Here is a 23,621-nt window from a genome sequence, read left to right on the forward strand (position 1 = left end):
CTGCTCCAACAGGAGGTTTCGAGGGAGAGAAGGGATGATGGGATTGATGTTTGTGACACCTTCATGAAGTGGCTTCTCAATTTATTGCAGAATGCAGAGGGGCGCAACTGATACACAACCACCACTAACTACGTGTGGCTCTGAGAACAAGGGCAGGAGTTGGCAACTGGGGTTCTTGATACAATGGTAACAATCACAAATATCAGGGAGGACCACTGGGTTGTGCTCATTGTGGACTTCAAGGCATCAAAGATTCTGTATGGCGATTCAATGGGGGGCACCATCAATGAAGGCATTGAAGAAGCTCTTACCTGGTGGATCAGTTAACACACCGGAACACGATTCACAATGAGTTACTTACCAATAACATGCCAATGAGACACCCATTCATGCAGAATCTTGGCATGGATCACGCTCGCATTCTATCTGTTCCTGGACAAATATTCACTGGTGGATGCTGGAGTTGTTGCAGATGAAAGGTTGAAGATGTTTCTTTGAGTTTCGGAACATCATAATGACAAGGTGACGTGTTACTACCACATTAAAGAGTTTGATCCTAAAAGAAGTTAGTCATTCAGTTATGGATTTACCTTCCACACAACAACATCAGAGCTGTCTGATGATGAGATAGAGTCCTCAGGACCTAGATGGATCTCCAGCACCAGTGTTGATCATGTTGCTGAGGCAGAGGAGATGTATCAGCCCAGAAAGGAAGAGATCTCAGAAAGTACCACACCTTCCAACTCCACACCTGTGGTCACACCCACTCCCCTTCCAACAATCCCACTCCAAATGACTCCTCCACAGGCAAGCAGTTTGAAGTGAACCTTGACACCAGGGTCTTCACCACGCCTAGATGGAAATAAGAAGCTGAAACTGAAGAAGATCGTCTCAGCCATTCGGAAGCATTTGATGTGGCAAAGGAGGCTGAAGATCTTGGTGAGGAGTCTAAATTTGGATTGCTCAGATTCTTTTCAAAAGGGAAAGCAGAGGACAAAAAGGCTTACTTTGCGAGAGAGGATGAATGGGCCATGAACATGTGTTCTGCTGAAGACCACAATAGCAAACAATGGTTGATGAATTTAAAGGATCATAAAAGGGAGCAAGGGCAACTGCAACAACAAAAACGATGACAGCTGTTGAAGGACAAGGAGATAAGAGGTGGTGTATGCAGTCCCAGAGGAACTAAACGAAAGGTGAGCATGACTAAACAACAAGTCACAATAATCTTAATACAATGCAGGTCGTTGAAATGGAACTGGAAGACATGACAGATCTGAGCATAAAAAAAATCAAGATGCAGATCACAGAGCTGACATGGCCAGCAAGGAACCTGAAAGAAAAAGTCCATGCTAAGAACCATAAACCTCAAGGTCGAAAACGAAAGGAAAAGAACCAACCTCGACCCGCAAAATATCATAACTGGCTGACACCATTTTGCTGGACACAAATCGTCATTGTTACAAAGCAAGTAGGCTGGAGGATGGGTGCTTCAGACATCGCGAACAAGTTGAAGACCTGAGACCCAATTACCTTCAGTAAGATAAGCCACAACACCATAGAGGGATGGATGGATCGGTCTGGCTCCAAACCACAGTGGAAGGAGTCAGTCCTTCGTCGAGTCGAGGATGGTAATAATCCTGGACACAGTAACGGTGGCTGTCGCAGGATCTTGGTATGTTATTAGCCAACTTGATGCAGCAGACATGACTCTGACATTACATACCTCTAGTCTGGGTACCCTGACATTGTCAAAGCCATCAAGACATGTCTGCAATGGATGTGGAACACATATCAAGCTCTAAGCAATAAAGAGCTCATTAAAAAGGTATGCTTCACTTCTCAAGCAAACCCAAATCTCACCTTCCATAGGCATTCAAAAGATGCATCATTCGCAAGTGGAATTTATCAATGACGTGCTTGACTAGCTTTAAAACTTGTGAAGCACTGTGTCAGATGGCAAGCACAAACCCGGAATTTTGGGCGGAACTCACCATGGGTGGGGCTGATGATGCACAGTTGCCTGACACTGCTGAGACATTGCCTGAGGATGTTGAACACGACATGGAGTTTGAAGACCAGGATGCTGATGATAGTGATTTATCATTGGGCACACTAATCACAGTGTTGACCAAGGACATACCTGAAACCATGGGTGCTCATAAAAGTAGGAAACTGACATCGCTTGCAGACACTGAAAACGTGGATTTGGTCCCAGAAATGCTCCCACCAGTGGAACCAAATGTCGCTGAGAGTAGTGGTCGTGGTAGGAGGAATAAGGTTGCTAATAAGCAGTACCAGGGATTCTGGTGGCACCATGACGAAGATGATTGGAAGGACAATAGTCTACTTCCCACCATTGTCTGAATCAATGGCTATTGATGGTGAATTTCATGGGCAAATGTCTGGCAGGCATCAGACTTGGGTCCCAATCTGAGACATTTGTGTTCCAGTCCACTGAAACCTCTTGTGAGCTTGCTCAGCTATGTAGACTATATAGTATGCAGGCCCCCAGATTTTTTTTTGTATTTTTAATGTATTTTCTTCGAATTTTCAGATGGTTTCGGCACTTGGCCAAAATTTGTGTTACCAGTGTTACATTTCAGCGATTTTGAGGGGCACGTGACACATTACTGCCAAATTGAAGGAAATAGTACAGTACCTCAACTAAGCAAACAATGTGATTGGTTGATGCAGAGCTGGGGATCACCGAGTTCACTTTGATTCACTTTGAATGGTCGAAGTGTAACAAAGTCAGTACATATCACCATTTCGATTCACTTCGGTTCACTTTGTGGCAACACTACTTGAATGGAACTGTTAGAATACTCCCAATTTATCTTGACCCGAAGAAAGAAATGGTTGATTGCAACAAGTGCAGCACATCAACAAACCAAAGCCACCTTGACTGTCACTAGAGTCTAGCGAATAGCCTGGGTAAACCCCAGGTCACTTAAGGCCAACTCACACCCACACCCGCAAAAACCCACACCCATGGCAATGGGTACAGGTATCCACTGGGTATCCTCTGGGTTAGTGGTGGGTATGACCCAGAGCGGGTAACCCATGGGTTGTCTACAAATAAGATATATTTCAAGTTGTCCACATAATGGTGTCCCAACCATCCGGCATATCTACTTCCCCCTCAGAATCTCCATCTTCCTCTGGCACCTCAGGTAGCTTAGCAATCTTCTTGATATCATTGTTGTGTACAAATCCCATAAGACTCCATTTCCCAAGACAAAGGAGGGCGCGAGTTGTCTGCACAGACATTTGGTTGCGAACATGCGAGAGGAGAAGTCAGCCGTGACTGAAAACACATTCAACTTCCACAGATGTGGCTAGTGGTATTGTTAGAGGAGGATTGCAAGAGGAGAATGTGATACATACCAGGAATAGTCAGATAATCCAGGGCCATTCACGAAAGTCGTGGATACATCCCACGATGCTCGACCCACCACCAAATCACATCCTCCACCTTCTCCACATTGGTGCTGAGGTAGCAGTCAAGCTTGTCCCGAAGGTCAGCCTGAGTAGGGGGAGCCAACACAGCCAAATTGTCGAACATGTTCTGTATAGCACATTGTAGTAAGAAGTCTGAGACATCTAAGAGCAACATACCCCGGATGTAGGCTGAAAGTCTTCTTCAATTTCCTCCACTACCTCAATGTTGATATCCCTGTATTTCCGGTTGAACTCAGCACATACAATGTCCTTCACAGTGTTGATCCATGCATCTGTCCATCTGTTGTTCTTGAAGTAGGTGAGTTTATGTTGGGGGTGCAGAACTTTATTACATGGTTAGATAATCATAAAGAATATGTAGGGTACTCACTCATCGCAATACAGTATGCCTCAGATTGGTCGGTCTTGGTGTAGTAGCGGTTGAGAGTTTTCTTGGCAACATTGAGTGCGACACGGATTGCAGGTTCATAGGATTTGTCCAGGCTGTTGGTTGTGAATTCCTGGTCGATAAGGTCCATGGCGGGGATTATGGTTGCGAGATAAGGAGTTGCACATGAAAAGAACATGGTGGCATCTTTGAGGACCTGAATGAGCGAGACAGTGTTGAGACGGTGGTAGAGTTACATTGTCACAAGATGTGACATACATTGAGAACATCACAGAGCTGTGCAGCAATTTTCCATTCACCCTGACTCAGTTCATACTCCCTCAACCCATTTTCCCTGGAACTCATCATGATGTCGATAGCTTTCCGGTACTTCAACGCAACCTCAAGCATATCCAGCAAGATCATTGTCAAGTGGACAATTTTAAATGTGATTTTCCAAACCTTGTGATAGGGAATGGTTAGAACAAACCCAGGTTTGTTGAAAGTCTCATACCTTAACAAGAACCAATCTGACTGGCAGTACACTTTCCGATAGCTCAGCCGCTTCTTCCTCAGTCAAGAGCGCAACCTCATCAACCCATCCATCAATATTATCGTTGTCCAGGTTGCCTTCCACTGCTCCCCTTGTCTCTGCTTCCTCGAGGTCGATGTCCCCTGCTAAATCCAACAAATCCTGTTCGGTCTGGTCGAGTGCCTTGTCACCCTTCTTCTTTGGAAGGTCAAATTGCCGAAGACGACTCTTTGCGATCAAGTTGACAATGTGGGCAAAGCATCGGGTATGGTTGGCATCACCAGGGAAGTTGGGGAGGAGATTGACGAGGTCGTCAATCATGACATTGTTGGGACTGGTGTTGTCACATGTAACACTGAGGGTCTAACGAAAGCTGGTCAGTCCTTTATTCTATGTTGTTTGCAAAATCGTGACCTTATCACTGATTCCAAATTCTTTCAGGACATTTGCAAATGCTCCTGCTAGGACGAGTCCAGATTGTGACTTCGGAGGACGAATACAGGTTAGCAAATCAAATAGAGGGATGTATTGGTGAGTAGCTGACCTGTGTGACCTCAACGATATCCAATAACAAGCTAATTGGTTTACCGTCTTGCTCCAGATTAGTGTTCGAAAGTCCGGTTAGGTCTGGTTATTGGGTGCCCAGGGGCTCTAACCGAGACTGAGACCGGTTAGCCTTTGTCCTGAAACCTAAAATAACCTAACCGGACCGCAACTAACTGGTTACGGTCGGTTATTTGCAGTTACTAACCGGTTAGGACCGAAAAATAAAGAATCGGTTATAACAAGGCAAATATGCTCATATGTATCTTGATAGATATTATTTCTGCATATTCTAGCTTTAAAACGAGCCCAAGAACGCTAAAATCGGTGAAGAATTGACATATTTATGCAATTATCCTTGAAAGTCTACACATTTGAGTGTTATTTTAGAGATTTGACCGTAACTTAGTCAAATTTTAAGCATTTTCGATGTTCTCAAGTGCGTTTTGAAGGTGTATAATAGGGCTGGTTATAACCGGTTATTCCATTTTCGAATCAACTAACCCTAACCGCAGTTAGGTTAGTGTTGCGGTTAGGTCCGGTTATTTTCTGGTTATTTTCCAGTTAACTAACCTAACTTTCAAACACTACTCCAGATGGACAGTGATGGCGATGTATGCTCAGTGGTTGGGTGATGTCCATGTGTTGGTGGCATAGTTCAGAGCCCTGTCATATTCCTTCATAAGTGTTAGGTATGTTTTCATTCAAATCATTATGAACAGACCTGTAACATTTTTGCAATCCATCTTCTAGACCTTGCAAAGACTTTCTTTATGTCGCGTGATACCGTCGTTGGGTGCAGAATGTAGTGATTAGGCTGGCCAGTTTTCATAAGGGACTGGAAGCCTCGATCTTTCACGATCGCAAATGGGTGGTTGCTTTCACTCACCCATCGGACAATCTCCACCCTAAAAATTTCGACAATTAGCTTTGCAACATGAGTGAGACAAAGACAGTACCTAGTCTCAGTCCGCATGTGGGTCTGGTGTGAGTAAGTAACCTTTCCTTTTCCTTTCCTTTCAAATGCAGTGGTGATTGATCCATTTAGTCGATAGTCACGAAGAACCTTTGTCCAGACCTTGGGATCTTTGGCATCCTCAGCAGCACTTAGGATGTCCTCCCCCCAGCACTTCTTGAAGTGCCTTCACATGTTGCCAGTAGACTGGGCATCTGATGTGTCCAAGTACCTCTTGATCAGCTGTGTACAACCCCTTCCTGTGCAACGAAAGATGTGACATTTCCGGCCATCACTATTATACTTGATGGCTGGATCAGGATCATAGAATGCATATACAGCAGTATTCCAACCTTTTTTCATTTGTTCTAATGACATGATGTAAGTTAAACTTTATACCATGAATAAAGAGACTTACCAAGTTGCTTTTGATCAAGTTCTTCCTGTGACACCTCTTCAAGCTCGGGACCCGAAGGTGTGCTCGAAGTAGATGAGTGTGCAGATGCCTGAGATGGCTGTCGACTGAGCGAGTGGGAGCTTCTGACGTGACCATCGACAGTGACTTCCACAATGTCAGTGACACCTTGGGAAGCCAGTGCTTCATTGTCTTCTTCCTCAGACTGCACAGTGACTTTGTGGGCTTTTTTTGCAGGTCTGATGGAGGTCAAAGGTGCATCTGAACTCACAGAGCTCATATCCATGGTATTGTCAGCATCCTTCTTACTCGATTTGCGACGAACAACATTTTTGACCTTGTTTACCACAGCCTTGGCCCTATCACTGATGGTCCGCTTGTGCTTCCCAGCAATTATGTCACTGGGATCATCAGCCTTGTGCCGCTTGCCCATGATAGGAATTTCGTGATGGAGATTGGAAGGTGATGGGTATTTTTTCTGATTCTGCCTTTTCAAGACATGAAGAATGGAAAGCCACCGTCCTGAGGTTACGTAAATGAGCTATATAGTACATAATTACTTAAGTTTGATGGTAAACCCATGGCACGGGTATGGGTTTCGGATGGGTATTGTGAGGCTGACCCTGACCCATACCCGGGGGACCCATGGGTCAATACCCATATGGGTTACCCATACCCAGGCTATTCCCTACTAGAGTCCAGCAAAGTGAAACCTAATGTACCAATGAAGATTTTGGTGGTATTTCTGACATTGATACACTCAATGCAACACTGTTCAAAAGGATGGGACATGAGGGAACTTAAGCTTGAGAACTATGTAACACAATCCTTAGAATTTCTAGCACTACATGGAATGTATAGTGCTCCAATTTCACATAGAACATGAGTCTGGTGAGATATTGACAAGGAGTGGTTACCAAAAACAGATGATGGCACTGCCAAATTAGGCTGGGGTCATGACAGGCCTCTGATGGCAGGTTACTGTATGACTTGGGAGAGTGGACTTCATGGAATCTTCCCTTGGTAGCCCCTTGGATCCACATGAATCTGATCTCATTGATAGTTTGGCCATAACAGACAGCACCAAGAGTTGGGTTTCACACTGAGATGGCCAAAAAAATTTCTTTTGATTTACATAAGACAAATCAAAAAAAGTAGTTTTTTTGTTGATGTGACATGTGATGTGAACACTTGGAGTACACCAGCCCCATCAAGTCATGCAACAATGTGGGCCTCTTCATTTGCCCATGGAGGCTCATGCTCATTGCTCTTTACAAAGATAAGCTATCAACAAGTCTGGCAGTAACAGGTCCATACTGTGAAGATTGTCCACTAATCACATGAGATCACACAATGATTAGTGCTTCCTGAATGGCAGTGGAATCTGCTTGATGTCAGGGGGGAAAAAAATGTTGAATGGCAAGAGTGAACCTAACTGGAGCTTATCCCACTCAAAACCCTTTACTTGTTGGAATTCTGGGAGCTGTGTGAGCATGTGCAATGCACCTGAGATATGGATTAAGGTACATTTATTATTTTTCTGGGCATTTCATATATATCCCATGTCATTTCAGTATATATAGGAGAGCTTGTATCATGATTAGCCATCTGTTTGCCACAGAAACAACTGGAAATCCCATTCTCTTTTCTTTCCTTGATCACACAAACAAATGATGCTTACTGATTCTATTTCAACATTACTATGATCTCAGTGTGGAGATTAGGTTCATCCAAAGTAAAGGGGTCACCAGTATCACCTGGGGGACAGGTGAGATGTTCTTCTAGATATTTATTCAGCAATTTATGTGGCAATTGCAGCCCATTCATCAGGAAGCATTCTAGAAATGATATGGAAAAGCGATATCTATTGCTGGTGAGACTCACACAATTGAGAATGACATTAGTAACTCACCAACCCAGAAGATATTCTCCCATCCATTGCTGAAGACAATACCCTGAAGGATTGTTCAGAAAGGAAGCTGGGATATAGCATCCAAGGAAGTCCATTAGTTTCAGCCAGGTGTTGAACATCCCAAGCTCATGAAACACTTTGACTTTATGAAGAGGTTTCCCAACTCCAGAGGCTACACTATCCTCTAGGTCTGCAAGCGACACACCAGTACCTGACACAACAAGCTTGACTGGTGCCTTGGTGAAGGCTCTGACCATTTCATGGATTATCAATTGAAATGCTCCAGGGTTGGAGTATGACATGCCAGAATAGGGATATAATCTGGCAGCCCACTGTGCTTCGTCAAGCCCCAAAATGAGCAGGGAGCAGGGAAAATACTTCATGATGATGTTGCTAAGGTGATTGATCAATCATCTGGAACGGCGTTTTGGCCAGGTAATTTAGTTGTGATTATGTAGTCGTACATAAATGTTTGGATTTACCTAGAGCTACCTAGGTCCAGTAGTCTCTGGTAGACCTGTAGCTACCTGTATATCCATACTTGCCATAGAATATCAGGCTTGGCGGATGATCTGTACCTGGAATGATGCGAGTGGCGTTATCCAGTGCCAAAAACAGGCCGTGGGAGAACTGATGGCATGAACCATTCGACCGCACTTTTTGAATGTTAACGTTCAACGTTCAATGTTCTCCTTACCCTCTTCTCTCTACCCTCACAAAGACTCAAAAGTTCTCCCAATCACCACCCACCATTACCATCGGTAAGCTCCATTATGCATACAACACCTCCTGTATAATGCTTACCTGGACTGCTTATGGACAGCAGTCATTGCTCACCCCACATTCCATCTGGTGAGCTGACGTTCACCTTGTTGCATAACTCTGACTCAAAGCACATCGAGTCCGACCCTGCACGTCAGCACTGCATGTTTAGTTTCTATGGACCAAGAAAATCATGACAGTGAGCTTCACCATTCCCTTCTGTTTGTTGAGTGTGCACTAATGCCTTGTTTAAAGTCAATACCATTGCTATCACAGTTAGGTTCACGTTTGAGTGGGGGCGCACCATGACAACTGATTGTGCGATGCCGGGGAATGTCCACAATGGTCACACAAAGCCGGGCATCAATTTGACTGCACATCGAGTTCATCCCCTGCTCCTTCCAGTGTGCAGTGGCCGACATCCTGTGTATGTTGATATATGTACTTGTAGTTAATTTACGGTGGCATGTAAAGTACAAGCTGCTGCAATATGATTTTTTTGCATACTTTTTTGATATTTTCAGCATTTTTGGCGTGACTGGAAAGACCATGCAGGTGACAGATCAGATGTGCCTGTAATCCGCTCAATCACTATTGAGATCTGGTTGATCGGTAGGCCGCATAGAGCCTGGTAGACTGGCTAGGAATTGTCTACCTGAACTACTCTGAACTACAGTAAAAAGGGGAAATTACAGAGCTTTACATACGAGGAGGCTATCAACGGGCCTACCGATCACTATACATCTACATAGATCTATGTAGACATTGTTCTGTTTCCAAATGATGCATTGAGCACATCATCCAAGGCATTGCAAAGCTTGTTGATGATCTGAAGAAATGGGTGCAAGCCTCCACCCTGAGGATCTAGTGGGTTAAATAACTAAAACAACAACCAGATACGCTTATGCTTCTCCTGCAAGCTGCCATTGACCTGGATAGCAACCTGTAGGAAAAGCTCGAAAACCACTATCCACGCAGCCAGGACTCTCCAAAAGGCCCTAGATGCAATCTGGTTGTTTACATCATTCTGAGCAGCATGTTTCTCGGCAGGGACTTGATTAAGGTCAGGGACCCATTGCCAATAACAAGCAACTAACTCTAAGGCATCCTGCAAATCTCAAATGCCAACATCATTCACATCTGGAGTTGCAGCAAGATAGAAACCCCAATATATCATGAGTGCTTCCATGATGTACCAGGTTTTACCTGATCCAGATGTGTTGCCAACACACCTGCACTTGGGCATGAAATAAAGTTCAGAAAAGATATGACAACATACAAGGGTGTACCATCATCAAACACCTCTTTGATTCTTTTGCCATCACACTTATCAAGACCATGAAGTAAAAGACTTGGTTGGCGATTGCAATAGGTTGGTATTTGAAGGTTCATTATAAATTCCTGTGTGTCTTGTGTGGTGAACTGTGGAGGAACCCAGATTGGTAACTCAGGATTAGGGAATATCATGGGTAGAGCAAACCCCAGGGGTAAGACCTGGGGTTTACTTGGGGTACAGGCACGGGTTGACAGTAGAGTGACCCCAACAAACCCGTACCCATGGTACGGGTTTCTAGCAAATGGCTTGGCAGTCTTGGGGATGCGGAAGTATACCACGTTGATGCCAAACAGCTTCAACTGTATAGTACCATACAAATAGAAAGAAAAAAAACCCCTGACATCAACACTACACGTACACCCATTCTACATGGCCTGTAATCCTAGTCCCAGCCCGATGGAAGACCCTGGATCTCGCAAGCGTAAGGTGCCAATAGATGCTAACGGCATGCCTATCAGCCTTCCCGTGAAGAGGACCAGAGCTGAGATTCAACAGGAAAAAGAAAAGATGTGAGTCACAGCGATGCCCCCATGAAATGAGTCAACACTTACTGCACCCTTCTTGAAAGAAATTCGAAAAAAGCAGCAGCTTCAAGAGCAGCACCATCAGCAGCATCTAATCGAAGGTCCCCATCAGTCGAAGAAATTGAGGATGAAGAAGCTCACCCTATAATCAATCCACCTCTCAATCCTCAGCACATCCTTGAAGCGAGCGATGGCAGTGACGACACTGATACCCCCAGCCAAAAGCGGAGCCGTAAAACGGCCAAAGCCAAGGCAAACAATGTGGAAGAAGTCAAGATGGTGGATGTGGAAGTGGCGGAGGAAGACGACGAAGCAAAATTGAGTCCGTACCTGCTAAACATCAACATTATCAACTTCTAACAAAAAAATAGAGTGCATGTCGCAGAAATGGAACTCACCAATTTACATGTTCTTCAAAAAGACACCACATATTGAGTACAAGGACAGCCGTCCCTCTCATGTCTTTGAGTGCAATGCTTCCAGATGCAAGGTGAAAAACGGCCAACATGTTCGTCGATTTTTGGATAAAGGTGATGCGAACTCCACCAGCAACCTCTGCAAGCATGCGAAGATCTGTTGGGGGGATGAGGCGGTGGAAACGGCGGACGCAACAAAAGATTTAGATGCTGCAAGAGACATGTTAGCAAAGACGAAGTTACGTGATGGATCCATTACTGCGGAATTTGCGCGTATCGGAAAGGGAAAGATAACATTCTCGCACCGTGAACATACGAAGACAGAAGCAAGGCATGTATCTTGTAATTGACCACTAGCACTGGGAGGGCTGACCGATATTTTTGACGATAGAGCGGAGATTGTTTGTTGGGTATGTGAAAGTAAACGGCCCTTCAAAATCATGAAAGATAGAGGTTTTATCAAACTCATGAAGACGGGCCAACCTCACTACCACATACCTTCACCACCAACTGTATCCCGTGATGTCAAGAATGTTTTCGTTCGTGTCCGCAAGTGCGTCGCTAAGATGCTACAGGTATGATGTCATTGATCTTGAACTGAGACACAAGCACTTACCACAAAAACCCAGGAATGTGAAGGCGCATTGAGCTTTGCTACAGATGCCTGGACATCACCAAACCACAAGGCATATGTCGCCATAACAGTCCACTTCGAAAACAAGGGTGTCCCGGTGTCGATGCTCTTGGATGTCGTCGAGGTCCCCCGTTCACATTCTGGCATCAATTTGGCGATGGCGTTCACAAAAATTCTTGACGATTTCAGAATCAAAGCCAAGGTAAGACAATCATAATCAATTAATACTATATCATACTCACCGGATAACTCAGATTCTCAGCATTACTTGCAATAATGCAACCAATAATGACACCATGGTCAAGGAGCTTTCCAAGCTCCTTCTGGACTTCCCTGGTGCCGCAAATCAGACACGCTGTTTCCTACATGTTCTCAATTTAGTCGTCAAGAGCATCCTACAGCAATTTGACGTACCGAAAACGAAAAAGGACGATATCCTTGACGACGCCATCGAAGAACTTGTAAAACTTGCAGGTGATATTGAACAGGAGGAAGCCAAGTGCTGTGAGGTGAATAGTGACGAGGGCGACGAAGATGATGATAATGTGGATGGGTGGATTGACGAGAGAGCTAACATGACAGACGCGGAGAGAGAGGAGCTTGACGAAGCCATCCAGCCCATCTGTTTGGTGTTGACAAAGGTAGTTCTCTATTTGGGTTAACAGTTATATAATTAATATTTTTTTGTCTCAGCTGCGAAAGGCTGCATTCACTATCAAGAATTCCACTACTATCATCCTTCCGAAATGGTTCTCAATCCTCGACGAATTGAAACTCGATGAGCGGATGATGCCGCGCGATGTGTCAACCTGCTGGAACTCAACATACGACATGCTCAAGTTTGCCCTTGACTACCGTTCTGCATTTGATGAAATAAGCGACCAGTCGCTGAGCCTGCGGCCATATGAACTGAGTAAGGTGGAGTGGAGGGTTGTGGAGGACCTCTGTGAAGTTCTGACAGTGCGTTGCCTTTTTTCTTCTTATCTTTAGTTAGTATCTAATCATTCAACAGATATTCAAAGATGCAACCCTCTTCTTCTCTCGAAGTGGGGCCAACATCGCAATGGTGATACCAGCCATGGATCACCTTGACTCTCACCTCCTCAACGCGGCAAGCAACCCGAAGTACTCGATTGCTATGAAAGCGGCTCTCTCAATCGGCAAAAAAACACTCAACCGCTACTACGACAAAACTGATCACTCCGAGGTCTTTAGGATCGCTATGGGTAAGCCTCACCTCATAATTTCATTGTTTCTTTCTAATATTATTCTACAATGACACAGTCCTTCATCCTTGACATAAGTTGCAGTACTTCAAAAATGCGAATTGGTTGCCAGAGTGGATCGACAATGCCAAGAACATCATTCGCGAAGAATTTGAGCATTCATATGCCTCAAGTGATGTTGACGTTGTCAACTCAGAATCCGTAAGTACTTTCATTTGTATTTTCAACTTCCATTTACATCGACGGTTAGGAGAATCATGTTACATCCGAGTCAAAAAATATTTTCGACAACCTTCCCTCCCTCACAGCTCCTATGCCTTCCACTCTTTGTGATGAACTTGAGCGCTACTTAAGCACAGATCCTGAGGATGTAAAGGATGTCCTGCTTTGGTGGTATGAACAAAGGGATCGCTATCCGCGCCTTCACCGGATGGCACTGGATTACCTCTCTATTCCCCGTGAGTTCTATTTTCAATTTGACTAATATCTGGCTCATATAAATTTTAGCGACATCAATCGACGTTGAGCACACTTTTAGCCAGGGACACCTTGTTCTCTCACATGTCCGAAACCGTCTTTCTGTTCAGTCAACGCAAGCCTTGATGTGTTTGGGAGTTTGGAGCTTGATGGGGTATGTACATGACAATGATGTAAAGGCCGCTGTAGTGCTGCCAGAGATTGATGAGGAAGGCGAGCCTCCCATAGATTGGGATGTCATATGTTAGCGTAGTAGTAAACTACTCAACCCCATGTACCTACCCGTGTACCCCATGTAAACCCCAACCCCAACCCGTCAAGAACTACACCCCTACCCCGGGGTGCGGTTTTTGTGGGGTACGGGTACGGGTAGCCCAAAAAAACCCCAGGGTTACCCATGATATTCCCTACTCAGGATTGCTCAGAAACAATTCCACTGCTGGTTGAAGTGATATGAGCTCTTTTTTGATCTTCTTGTCAATGTCATCTATATCTTCAGTTGATTTAGATGGCTTGATGTTCTTTTTCCTGTCACCACCTAGACAGTGTTGGCATTGACCAGGGTCAGACCCAGTCAGTCAAAGGGTCAGTCAATAAAGGGGGGGTTAGTCAATGTTTATTGACTGACCAGGTCAATAGATTTCATGGGATACTGGTAATCATGGCTATTTGATGCCGATGTAGTTATTCTCATTGTTGTCTCGATTTTCTGCTGGAACGTTACAACGTAATGTACATCAGCAAAAACCCTGGGAACTGGTAGACATTGTAAGCCAGTGAAATCCGAGGGAGACGTTACAATATGTAACACACATTACAATGCATTTACAATCTGTTCACCATAGCTGAAATGGCTTGTAGATGTTGCAACTATGTCACCCGCGCCTTACCATTCCTTGCTACTTTACGGGACTTAAGCATTTTTTCAACATGTCAGAGTCACGGGAAGGATCGGATCCAACCAACATGGTGGCGCCGCCTTTTCCCATTCCACCTCGCTCAAACCTCAACCACCCAGCCTCGAAACGTCTCACTGTATGATGGCGCTCAACGGAGCTACTGTCTCTCTAGGCCCAGTTTCCTCTTGGGATTGTGCCGCCTCCTCGCCATCTCGTCAGCCCTCTGCCTTTCCCATCGATGTTGAACGTCCGAATTCGGAAAATTTTGGACCTGTGAACTTTCCAACTTGCCGCTCTCCCCTCCCCCCCCCTGCCCAATGTCTTCATGATTGGGTATGTGCTTGGCCAGCACAAACTTACTCATGATGACATTGGCATCGACACATTGCATACTATGGCAGAATCGTTACACCAAAACCGCAACAAATTCGTCAACTCCAGAAGCCCATCTGTGGCACAATGCAGTCAGAAGACCCTGGCCGCCCGACGACGCATGCCAAGTATACGGTGGGCGGTAAGTATTGGAGAATGTGACATGACCTTTGGATGACGATGAAGGAAGGTGACGTCGGGGGAGTGCCGGGCGTGGGGGTATTTGGAGCTGGTGACGTGGGGCCTCCATGTCGATGTGAAGGAAGTTGTCCATGGGTGATAGGATGGGTAACGCAATTTCAAGGTACGTGGATTCACTCCATTTCCGTAGCTTTCACTGACAACGCAAGTTTAGACCATCAACTGATACTCGCAAAATACTGGTATTCAGTTGTGATTGCTCTGAATGTCACGAGGTGACCCTCCCACTCCACTTCTTTATGAACGTGTTCTCAAGATCCCCTACTCCAGTGGTTGTATCGGTCGCTTTCAATGTGCGTTGTTGATTTACTCTGCCAATACAATCCTTTACTTAACTATGTTATCCAAGAAACATTTTGATTCTACGAGAGATGAGGGAGATGACACCGTCTTTGGCAGCACAAATGTGGGTGCACTGCGCAGGTGGCTAAAGATCATGAGAAGTGTAGGCTATTTAGTACTGTGCAGGCTGCAACTGTATGCATATCCCAATTGAGATTGTGGCGACATTCTATCTTCATTCAAATCCACTTTTAATGGGCTTGCAAGTTGCAACCTGATAAAATAAATACATTTCTGATGCCTATTGGCAATGGGTGCAATTATTGTGAAACATTACAATGCCGCTACTGTACTATGACAATGTATCTTGTAAAATATCCCTCAGCGATGTAAGCGGTGGTAACTGATTGCACTCATTGTAAGGTCGTTGTGAGCCCTTTTGATCCTTGTCGTCTGGTAGCAACTGAATCCAAGGTGATCAAAATAGTCACGGGTTTTTGCTGATGTATATGAATACATAAACCGGATCTCCCTCGAGTCCTCCTTCGGCCCAAGATCATCAACCGATAGTGTTCGCAGGTCCGGTTCAGTCCGGTTTTTTGCCCTGAAAACAGGCAACCATGGACCGCAACCAGTCTAGGACCGACCCAGATATTGAGGGAACCGAACCGAACCACCTAGGACCGGTCTTTTGCAGTCCATGGACCGTGTTCAAACTGATTCAGACCGGTCTTTTTGCGTAAAATTTATCATACCAATATAAACCATTTGTATCTCAATTATTATTACTCTAAAAAATAAACTGGTTATATATCATAGTAAAACATATAAATACCCATTATTTTACCAATTTTTAAGAAATTTAATGAACACTTGACATAGTTATGACTGAAACCGAATTACATCTCATAAAGACTTGGGCAAAATGTAATGTGGCAACTGTAAATTATTTGATGCATACCATATATTGATAGATGGTGAGTATATTTTCATACTTAAAATGTCAATATCCAAAAATTGAATCAAGCAAAATGATGAAAGTTTGAGTGAGTTAGAATTAAAGTCATTCTGGTACAAGTTGCACAAACAAGTATTTGTGCCAAAATGAATTTGGTTATATTGTTCTCAGTTCTTAACCGTTTTTGATGAAACAAAAACCCAATTAAAGGTAATAAATGTGGTTACAAGGGTATGTAACGCACATGACCGTTTAACCGGTTGCAACCGATTTAAACTGGTCTTTGAACGGTTTTAAAAGATTTTTGAAATGAGGCAACCAGCAACCAGACCAACCCCAAATTGGGGCAACTGCAACCGAAAAAAAGACCGGACCATGGTCCGGTTCAGTCCGGTCCACTGGTTTTTTTCGGTCCTATGGACCGGACCTGTAAACACTATCAACCGACTGCTCGCCACCAACAATATCCCACTCAATCCTCTTCAAAACGGGCATCCGCATCCCCTTCGCCCCATCCAAATGCCTATTACATGGGATTGCAATCTGCAAGTTCTCACACCTCACACATCTCGCCATAAACGCCCTTGGAGCAGTCTCTGACCGGGCGCTCCGAGACATATCCACAAAGTCCTTGAAGGTGGAACTCAAACGGCAGGCGAGCCTATCGTCGGAGGAGGGAGTTGACAACAATAACACAGTTATGTGTGGCCCATCGTCGAATCGACCAAAAGGGCTTCTATGGAACATGCGAGTGTATGTCCAGAGGTGGAGAATATGGATGGAATGGCACACCATGAGCCGCAGACGTGCATGAGCACCATTGCTTGCTTGAGCGCCTCCAGCGAATGAGGCCCTGCGCAGACAAGGCAGAATGGGATGTACAGGATGTCATTTGGGACTTGGTAGATTGTTGAAAATGCCAGTCGATGAGATTTTCCTCACAACATTAAGTACCAACATACTGTTACTAACTCAGGTACACTGAGGTACAGACTTGGTACAGACCTACTCTAATTGACTTACATAAATTCCAATGGCATGACTTTGACCTGTTTGACCTTTATTGACTTACCGGTCAATCATTGACTGACCCATTGACTTGACCCTGTTTGTTGACCAGGTCAAAGGGGTCAAGTCAACACTGCACCTAGAGGAGAGGGGGTATGGATTGAAACAAACAAATTCTTCCTCAGTGATACACTCACCAGCCAGGGCCAAGCTTAAATCGAGAACAGCAAATTCAATGACTTCATCAGAACAGTGATAATGTCGATAGAAGTTCTGTAGCTCAATGTTTGAGCTCAGAGTGATTTCGTCATTGTCGTTGTCAATGTAAGAAACTCCAACCTTGTCCAGTGGGATTTCATAATGGCGCTCCAACCTAGATGCAAGAGCCTCCCAAGTTGGACGGTCTGGGTAAAAAAAAACAACGGGTACGACCGTCTAACTGGGATAGCTTGAATTGTGTTTCAGGCATTGGATAGAAGCGTGAGGATTAGGGGCCTTTCAGACCATGGGTCCATGTTAAGTTATTGTTTGCTTCTGTTTACGAAGCATCCTCTGAAATTTTGGACATTAGAGGGCCTTTTCCTACACCTCGAAACAAAATGGTTACTTCCACAGATTCCATATCAATATTTGCCGAAGGAACATACGAAGAGCAGGTTAAAATCTTTAAATTTTTGAAGAGAAATTAGCTGATTAACCGCCTCATTACAGATTTTAGAATTGTCCACTTATCTCGTCAGAAATCGACCAGAGGAAGAACGACTCGCTTTCACATCTCCACTACGAGACGCTTTCAGATCGAAAGAGGGAAATAGTCTTATAGAAGTGGATGAAGCTAGGCGGAAACTTATCTTTTCAAAAGTTTTCGATGAGGTGAAGGGCTTAGGCGATGGCAATGAGAAAGGCGCGTCTACCTCCCAACATCGGTGCACACAGTCCTACAGCTAACATTCATCGCAGAGGTCGAGGGCTTCTTCAACCTTCTCTACGCGCATCTCTTCGCGCTCTACCCGGCTGACTCGTCGGAAGCGAAGGCTTACTTGACAACTCTCCTTCAAACACTCTCATCATCCCCATCCGACCGTCTGTCGATCAAATACCGAATGTTGGATACCTGTTATTTTCCCTGCCATGTATCTGATAAATGTTTTGCAGACTTGCTAACCTCTTCAATTCAATTCCTCGCAACTCCCCCCTTCGACTCGCCGTGTACAACACTCTTTTGGCACTCGCGACGTCCAATGACGACCTCGAGATTCTCAAGCTATCAAGAGCCGATGTAGAAAAGTGGTTGTCCGAATGGAACATTTCGCAAGATGAAAAGTCAACCTTCCTCAAGAGTATCGTGGATGCATACGCAAAAGCAGGCGAACTGTGAGTGTCTGATTCCATTCATCATGAAACCTTTTGCCAATTACGTTCTAGGACCACTTCATACGAGTATTCCCTGGTATATATCCGCACTCTCCCATCCACCTCTTCAGCATCTCGAGAAGCCGTGATCAACGCTATCGTTGCGGCACTTCGGTTACCCAACATTTTCGACTTCGACCCTCTCTTCAAACTAGACGCTGTTGTCAACGCAAAAGACCACGAGCTCTTTTCTTTGCTTCAAATCTTCCTCAATGACGGCTTGGTGGAGTTCAAGACATGGGAACAAAGCCATCAAGGGCTACTGGAGAAATACAGTATGTGCCCTGCATATCTCTGCCAAAGATCTCAATCTGAAATAATGCAGATCTTGAGAGCGCGCAACTTGAACGGAAAATCCGTCTTCTGACTTTAGCGTCTTTGGGCTGCCAATACATCGGGAACAATCTCCCCTACTCAAAAATCGCAGAGTCACTGCAAGTCGATTTATCGGAGGTTGAGAAATGGGTGATTGATGGTAACGTGTTGATCTTATCTCACTCAGTATCGTTGCTCACTGGGCAGCATACAGTTATTCGTGCAGGTCTTGTGTGGGGCAAACTCTCTCAAACTGCACAAAGCCTACACATCAGCCGCGCGACATCGCGGACGTTCGAGCGCAAGCAATGGGAGGTTTTGGAGAAGCGGTTAGTCGCGTGGAAGTCTGGACTTGCTGGGATCTTGGAGGTCGTTTCCAGCGCGAAGAGGCTGGCCGGCCATGCACCCGCCCATTCAGCAGCTTAAAAAGTATCAAAAGTAAAAGTTGTGTTGCTGTACTTACTCTCATCTGTTCAGGTCTTGTATATGCATACCCGCTGCACTGGCTGGTTCCGAAAAGGATCATGATACCTGATCTATGTGCTGTATGTGCTGAAGTGTCTATAATGCTGTCTATCGATCACCATTCTCCGTCAAAGCCAACGAATCCTGATGAACGTCAGCTGATACAAACACGCCTGAGGTATGGGAAATCTCACCAGTCAGTAAAAACACAGGGAAGTACCGCTTCTTCTCGAGAGATGAACACCAGTTCCATGCGCTCGTCAGTCTACCATCTATACAGCTCCCAGCGTCGAAAAAGTTGTCGGCACCAGATCCATCGAATCCGTGACGGAAGAAATCACCCAGAATCTCCTGTATCAAATTGTCCACTGACCCAAACTCGTCGTCAATGTATGATCGTAGCGCGGGCTTGGCTGCAAGTGAAGGTATTTGCGACAAGGTGTTGCAGATCGGGAGCAGGATCCGGTAAATTTGCGTGTACTTGTCGATGAACAGCAACGCATTGGGTACGTTATGGTCGCCCATGTGGATGACACTCGAGCCAATCCAGGTGCCCACGCTCTTTTGTGCGTTGTGTAAGATGGTGTGCATCATGCGTGACGTCTTCGGTGCCGCTTGAACGCGGTTGAGACCCTGGCCGGTATCCCGCAGGCGGTAGGGGACATTTTCAGCGAGGAGGTCTTGTTCAGCCAATGACCACAAGTGGAACATGTCTAAAGGTTATGATTAAATGAAAGGATTTGAGCAGGATGCAGGTTGTCCGCACCGTGTAGGATCTCGCGCCAGAGGGTGAGGCTTTGGAGGACATATGCATACTGCTTACTATGGTCATGGGACAATCTCGCACCACCCTTCCCACTCCGAATTGCAAGGCTCGAGTGAGCGTCCTTTGCTTGGGTAGGATGGAAATGCTCCTTCAAATGTGTGATCATTCGTTCACACGGATCGCGGTTTGCTCGCAAGAAAGCGTGATTGTCGCCAATAGAGTAGAGGCATTGCCGAACCTGCTCCTGAGGTAGATCTTTCCGTTGATATTTTGAGGAAAGAACCTCAATGGCACGCTCTTTGCTTTTGATGTCTTTTTGCACGTCTCGGCGGGAGCGGCCCTCGGAATAGATTTCTTTTGTGGCAATCGTTATGAGGTCGTCCCTCAGCAGATCGATGGCGTCATGCTCCTCCAAAACGGAGTAAACAGTCTTGATAGACGTCACGCATGAGAAACTCAAAAGGTCCTTGACTTCTGGCGTTTGGCTGTCCTAGACGCGACGTGAGTGTCAGTGCAATGACAAACAAAAGTGGACAAACCTGGAGAAGATAAATGAGCTTTCCGTATGTAGTACGCATCTTGTCTGGATTCATGATTTTATGTCTGCGTCCAAGTTCGAAAATCTGTTGATAAAAGTTTGCATTCGCTTGGAAATCCCTATCCGAAAAGAGCTCTTGACCTCGTTTGTAATCCGCCGAGAGAAGCAGGCCCGACATTATAGCACACAGCTCTCGTATCTGGTGCACAATGCGTTTGGCTTTGGACAGCCCGAACCCGATTGTGTCGATTTTATCGGTATAGTCTGAGACGGTGAGTGCAGCCTCGAGCAAACGAAGATATTTTCGTTCGCTGATGGTTAGGCGCAATGGGATAAACCTCGAGCGTTCGACGAACCACTCGCCCACTGTTGCACCGATAGCGGGTTGGGCGCCAAGTACTTCAATAGAGGGCCCCGGAACAACACGTTCCCAGTCATCGTCATCTGAGTCTCCATCTTCCACAGCACCATCGACGTTCATCTACATCAGTTGCAGTTGGTAAGTTGTAAATTGAAGGTAAAAGACTACGAGAACTAACTGCATCCGCCTTGACCCCGTTTGAAGTGCCGTTCGTTTTAGCTTTTTTTTGTGCATCTAGAGGTTTAGAGGTATGTTTCTTCCTTGATCCCTTTCGATGTTGCGCCGCAAAGCAAACTTCACAATAAGCATCTGCGCAGGTCTCGCACACAACGTCCGCAGGCTGGTCTACCCATCCCAAGTGGCATCACGAATAAATAATAGCGAGGAGTTTTTACAAGTGACAGAACTTACCTTCACATTCAACACAGAAACCTTCCACAACAGGCTCTTCGATGACTTCCTGGTCCCATCCAGTAGCAGTGGAGCCTCCATTGCTCAGCTCCACACCAGGATGCTCTATCTTGTCATGGTGCTCGCCGAGAATGTTTTCAAGGGAGAAAGTTTGGAGAGTCGGTGCGTCTTCAGTGTATTCCCCTGGGATTTTTGTAGGTGGTTCTGACATTTCGAACCAGAATCCAAAGCACTAAGTACTATGGCGTACTTACGAAAGAGAGGGGTGTGTTGAGGCAGTCGAGAAATTTATTGGCGCTCTAAAATGACGCGTCAACCACGTGGAATCCACGCGGAAGCAAATAGTGAAGATGACCACTAATTAGTGTACAAATAGCAATGTCATAAACGTCTCCCCATGTATTTATTGAGCATTTATCAAACAACAATATGATGCGAGTTCCGTGTTTCGTCTCGTCCCACCAGTTTTGTCTGCACTTCATCCTCTATCTGTTTTACCCATTCTTCCGAGTCATCCCAGGATTCCGTCCAATTGTCTGGTTCAGTGGCCACAAGGACTTCAGGTTTAGCTATCAATGCAGGGCTAGGTGTGCGGGGAACAGTGACTGGCAATGTCAAGGCTTGTTGTGGAGAGTTGACGGCAGGTTGACTCGAAGGGAGGATGTAGAGGGGGGAAGGAGCATTTCGACGTTTCGATTTCTTGAGCAAATTCTTTGCTTCCTTGGGAGCTTGTGGTTCGGACATCATCGAGGAAGAAGCGAAGCTACTCGAAAGACTGGGAGGATATGAATGTTGGTCGGTAATCTGGTCGAAGGCGCTTTCCCCGGTCTTATATTCATCAGGTGTGGTGGTACTTGTTGCGTAAGACTTGGTGCGCGATGGAGCTAAGGATCCCGATGATGAACGCGACTGATGGGAGGGGCGTTGATTCTCGAGATCTCGTCCTCCTAACGATGGACCGTCGTCTTCATCGTCTGACGGTACTCCAAACAAAGGTTCGCGATCGGCTTCAGTGCCCTCGCCCAATGCAACTGGGATGACGGTGCTAGCTTTAACGATAGAATCAATGAGCCAGAATTGTAGAATGTTCATCATGATAGGGAATAGTCCCATAGTGCTGTTGTTAACAATTAGAAGGAAGAAGAGAAGTTTAACGGAGTCACGCACAATATGACTTGTAGTGCATCTCCATCCCCAGTCCACGTCCAACTGAGCAGCCATTCGCCTATCCTAAAGATACCAGGGAACAAAATCAAGAGCAGAATTACAATGAATTTCATCGATGTCAAAGCGAGAACATAGATTGCGGCTTGTCGATACCAATAGGTGAGGGAAGGTGGGTTACCATAAACCCCAGATTCAAAGCCCTTCAAGTTAAACTTTTCGGAGAATAGATATGTGAGAAGATGTAGAATTATATAAATCATGCCGACGCCTGAAGTCATGTCAGTTTACAACGCGTTTGGAGAAGGCCAACAAAGAGGCTGACCGATCGTGGTATCAATTAAGATGTTGAGAAAGTAGAAGACACAAGCGTTGCCTTCTGTTGCTTGCGAGACAAAGTCTGATATAAAGACGTTCACCCCATGAACGAACATTTGGCCAACGATTTGTTTCGAAACGTCGAAAAGCCTTGCATATGAACATGTAAGAAAGGGAGGTAGGCAGAGCGTAACGAAAACTGACCATATTCGCCATGGTCGTTTATGAGCCTCTCTATGCCTTTTATATACCAGAGAAAGAACAACGAGAATCCCCATAAGAGCTTGCACGACCTATGAAAAGTGAGGAGCATTGTGACACCGAGTTGATGAAATGCTGACGAGCGCGGTTGGCCCTAGAAGCTGGCAAGAGGGTTTGTCGATCTCTGGATAACCATCCAGCAAGGGGTCTGCTTCCATATTGCCCCCAGTGGTATGTGGTTTGGAAAGAACGTTGGTTATGAGGAGGAGAGTGAGCCTCTGACTTGTGAGTTCATGGAGGTTTGGAGCCAAGCACTTTGCCTCTGTTTAGTTCGTAAGCTGATTTGACTGAACTCGATCTTAGGAGTTGAATACAGCCTCAATAG

At 45.3% G+C, this 23,621-nt stretch overlaps 10 protein-coding genes across 10 annotated transcripts; 3 read left to right on the forward strand and 7 right to left on the reverse strand.

The window, feature by feature from the left end:
* Positions 1 to 267: 267 nt before the first annotated feature.
* On the reverse strand, positions 268 to 1,039 carry LACBIDRAFT_323386 (uncharacterized protein; the record flags this gene model as incomplete). The annotated part of the gene is made up of 5 exons (XM_001876944.1): positions 268 to 311; positions 362 to 422; positions 591 to 643; positions 737 to 948; positions 1,008 to 1,039. The coding sequence occupies 5 exons, from the start codon at positions 1,037 to 1,039 to the stop codon at positions 268 to 270; spliced, it is 402 nt and encodes a 133-aa protein (XP_001876979.1).
* Positions 1,040 to 1,728: 689 nt separating this feature from the next.
* On the reverse strand, positions 1,729 to 2,319 carry LACBIDRAFT_323387 (uncharacterized protein; the record flags this gene model as incomplete). The annotated part of the gene is made up of 4 exons (XM_001876945.1): positions 1,729 to 1,771; positions 1,864 to 1,936; positions 1,995 to 2,086; positions 2,144 to 2,319. The coding sequence occupies 4 exons, from the start codon at positions 2,317 to 2,319 to the stop codon at positions 1,729 to 1,731; spliced, it is 384 nt and encodes a 127-aa protein (XP_001876980.1).
* A 774-nt stretch (positions 2,320 to 3,093) lies between these two features.
* On the reverse strand, positions 3,094 to 3,273 carry MISSP6.6 (ectomycorrhizas secreted protein; the record flags this gene model as incomplete). The annotated part of the gene is made up of 1 exon (XM_001876946.1): positions 3,094 to 3,273. The coding sequence occupies one exon, from the start codon at positions 3,271 to 3,273 to the stop codon at positions 3,094 to 3,096; it is 180 nt and encodes a 59-aa protein (XP_001876981.1).
* Positions 3,274 to 5,527: 2,254 nt separating this feature from the next.
* Positions 5,528 to 6,710, reverse strand: LACBIDRAFT_311470 (uncharacterized protein; the record flags this gene model as incomplete). The annotated part of the gene is made up of 5 exons (XM_001876947.1): positions 5,528 to 5,584; positions 5,632 to 5,815; positions 5,867 to 6,049; positions 6,095 to 6,230; positions 6,281 to 6,710. The coding sequence occupies 5 exons, from the start codon at positions 6,708 to 6,710 to the stop codon at positions 5,528 to 5,530; spliced, it is 990 nt and encodes a 329-aa protein (XP_001876982.1).
* A 2,143-nt stretch (positions 6,711 to 8,853) lies between these two features.
* LACBIDRAFT_323390 (uncharacterized protein) lies at positions 8,854 to 9,703 on the forward strand (the record flags this gene model as incomplete). The annotated part of the gene is made up of 5 exons (XM_001876485.1): positions 8,854 to 9,041; positions 9,083 to 9,150; positions 9,207 to 9,378; positions 9,476 to 9,526; positions 9,628 to 9,703. The coding sequence occupies 5 exons, from the start codon at positions 8,854 to 8,856 to the stop codon at positions 9,701 to 9,703; spliced, it is 555 nt and encodes a 184-aa protein (XP_001876520.1).
* A 5,404-nt stretch (positions 9,704 to 15,107) lies between these two features.
* LACBIDRAFT_311472 (uncharacterized protein) lies at positions 15,108 to 15,532 on the forward strand (the record flags this gene model as incomplete). The annotated part of the gene is made up of 3 exons (XM_001876486.1): positions 15,108 to 15,139; positions 15,191 to 15,329; positions 15,386 to 15,532. The coding sequence occupies 3 exons, from the start codon at positions 15,108 to 15,110 to the stop codon at positions 15,530 to 15,532; spliced, it is 318 nt and encodes a 105-aa protein (XP_001876521.1).
* Positions 15,533 to 17,406: 1,874 nt separating this feature from the next.
* LACBIDRAFT_311473 (uncharacterized protein) lies at positions 17,407 to 17,799 on the reverse strand (the record flags this gene model as incomplete). The annotated part of the gene is made up of 3 exons (XM_001876948.1): positions 17,407 to 17,423; positions 17,482 to 17,657; positions 17,780 to 17,799. The coding sequence occupies 3 exons, from the start codon at positions 17,797 to 17,799 to the stop codon at positions 17,407 to 17,409; spliced, it is 213 nt and encodes a 70-aa protein (XP_001876983.1).
* Positions 17,800 to 17,883: 84 nt separating this feature from the next.
* On the forward strand, positions 17,884 to 19,438 carry LACBIDRAFT_311474 (uncharacterized protein; the record flags this gene model as incomplete). The annotated part of the gene is made up of 7 exons (XM_001876487.1): positions 17,884 to 17,940; positions 17,996 to 18,188; positions 18,245 to 18,389; positions 18,440 to 18,658; positions 18,710 to 18,972; positions 19,023 to 19,172; positions 19,227 to 19,438. The coding sequence occupies 7 exons, from the start codon at positions 17,884 to 17,886 to the stop codon at positions 19,436 to 19,438; spliced, it is 1,239 nt and encodes a 412-aa protein (XP_001876522.1).
* An 82-nt stretch (positions 19,439 to 19,520) lies between these two features.
* On the reverse strand, positions 19,521 to 21,764 carry LACBIDRAFT_188673 (uncharacterized protein; the record flags this gene model as incomplete). The annotated part of the gene is made up of 6 exons (XM_001876949.1): positions 19,521 to 19,621; positions 19,672 to 20,190; positions 20,244 to 20,733; positions 20,783 to 21,262; positions 21,321 to 21,487; positions 21,554 to 21,764. 6 exons carry the CDS (start codon positions 21,762 to 21,764, stop codon positions 19,593 to 19,595), a joined length of 1,896 nt encoding a protein of 631 aa, XP_001876984.1. The 3' UTR covers positions 19,521 to 19,592.
* Positions 21,765 to 22,594: 830 nt separating this feature from the next.
* On the reverse strand, positions 22,595 to 23,454 carry LACBIDRAFT_230942 (uncharacterized protein; the record flags this gene model as incomplete). Its single annotated transcript, XM_001876950.1, has 5 exons — positions 22,595 to 22,670; positions 22,721 to 22,988; positions 23,043 to 23,185; positions 23,240 to 23,328; positions 23,377 to 23,454. Coding segments are annotated over 5 exons (654 nt in total), but the record flags the coding sequence as incomplete, so codon positions are not given.
* Positions 23,455 to 23,621: the final 167 nt, after the last annotated feature.

Source organism: Laccaria bicolor, genomic scaffold (genome assembly GCF_000143565.1).
Source record: "Laccaria bicolor S238N-H82 LACBIscaffold_4 genomic scaffold, whole genome shotgun sequence".
Classification (NCBI taxonomy): domain Eukaryota; kingdom Fungi; phylum Basidiomycota; class Agaricomycetes; order Agaricales; family Hydnangiaceae; genus Laccaria; species Laccaria bicolor.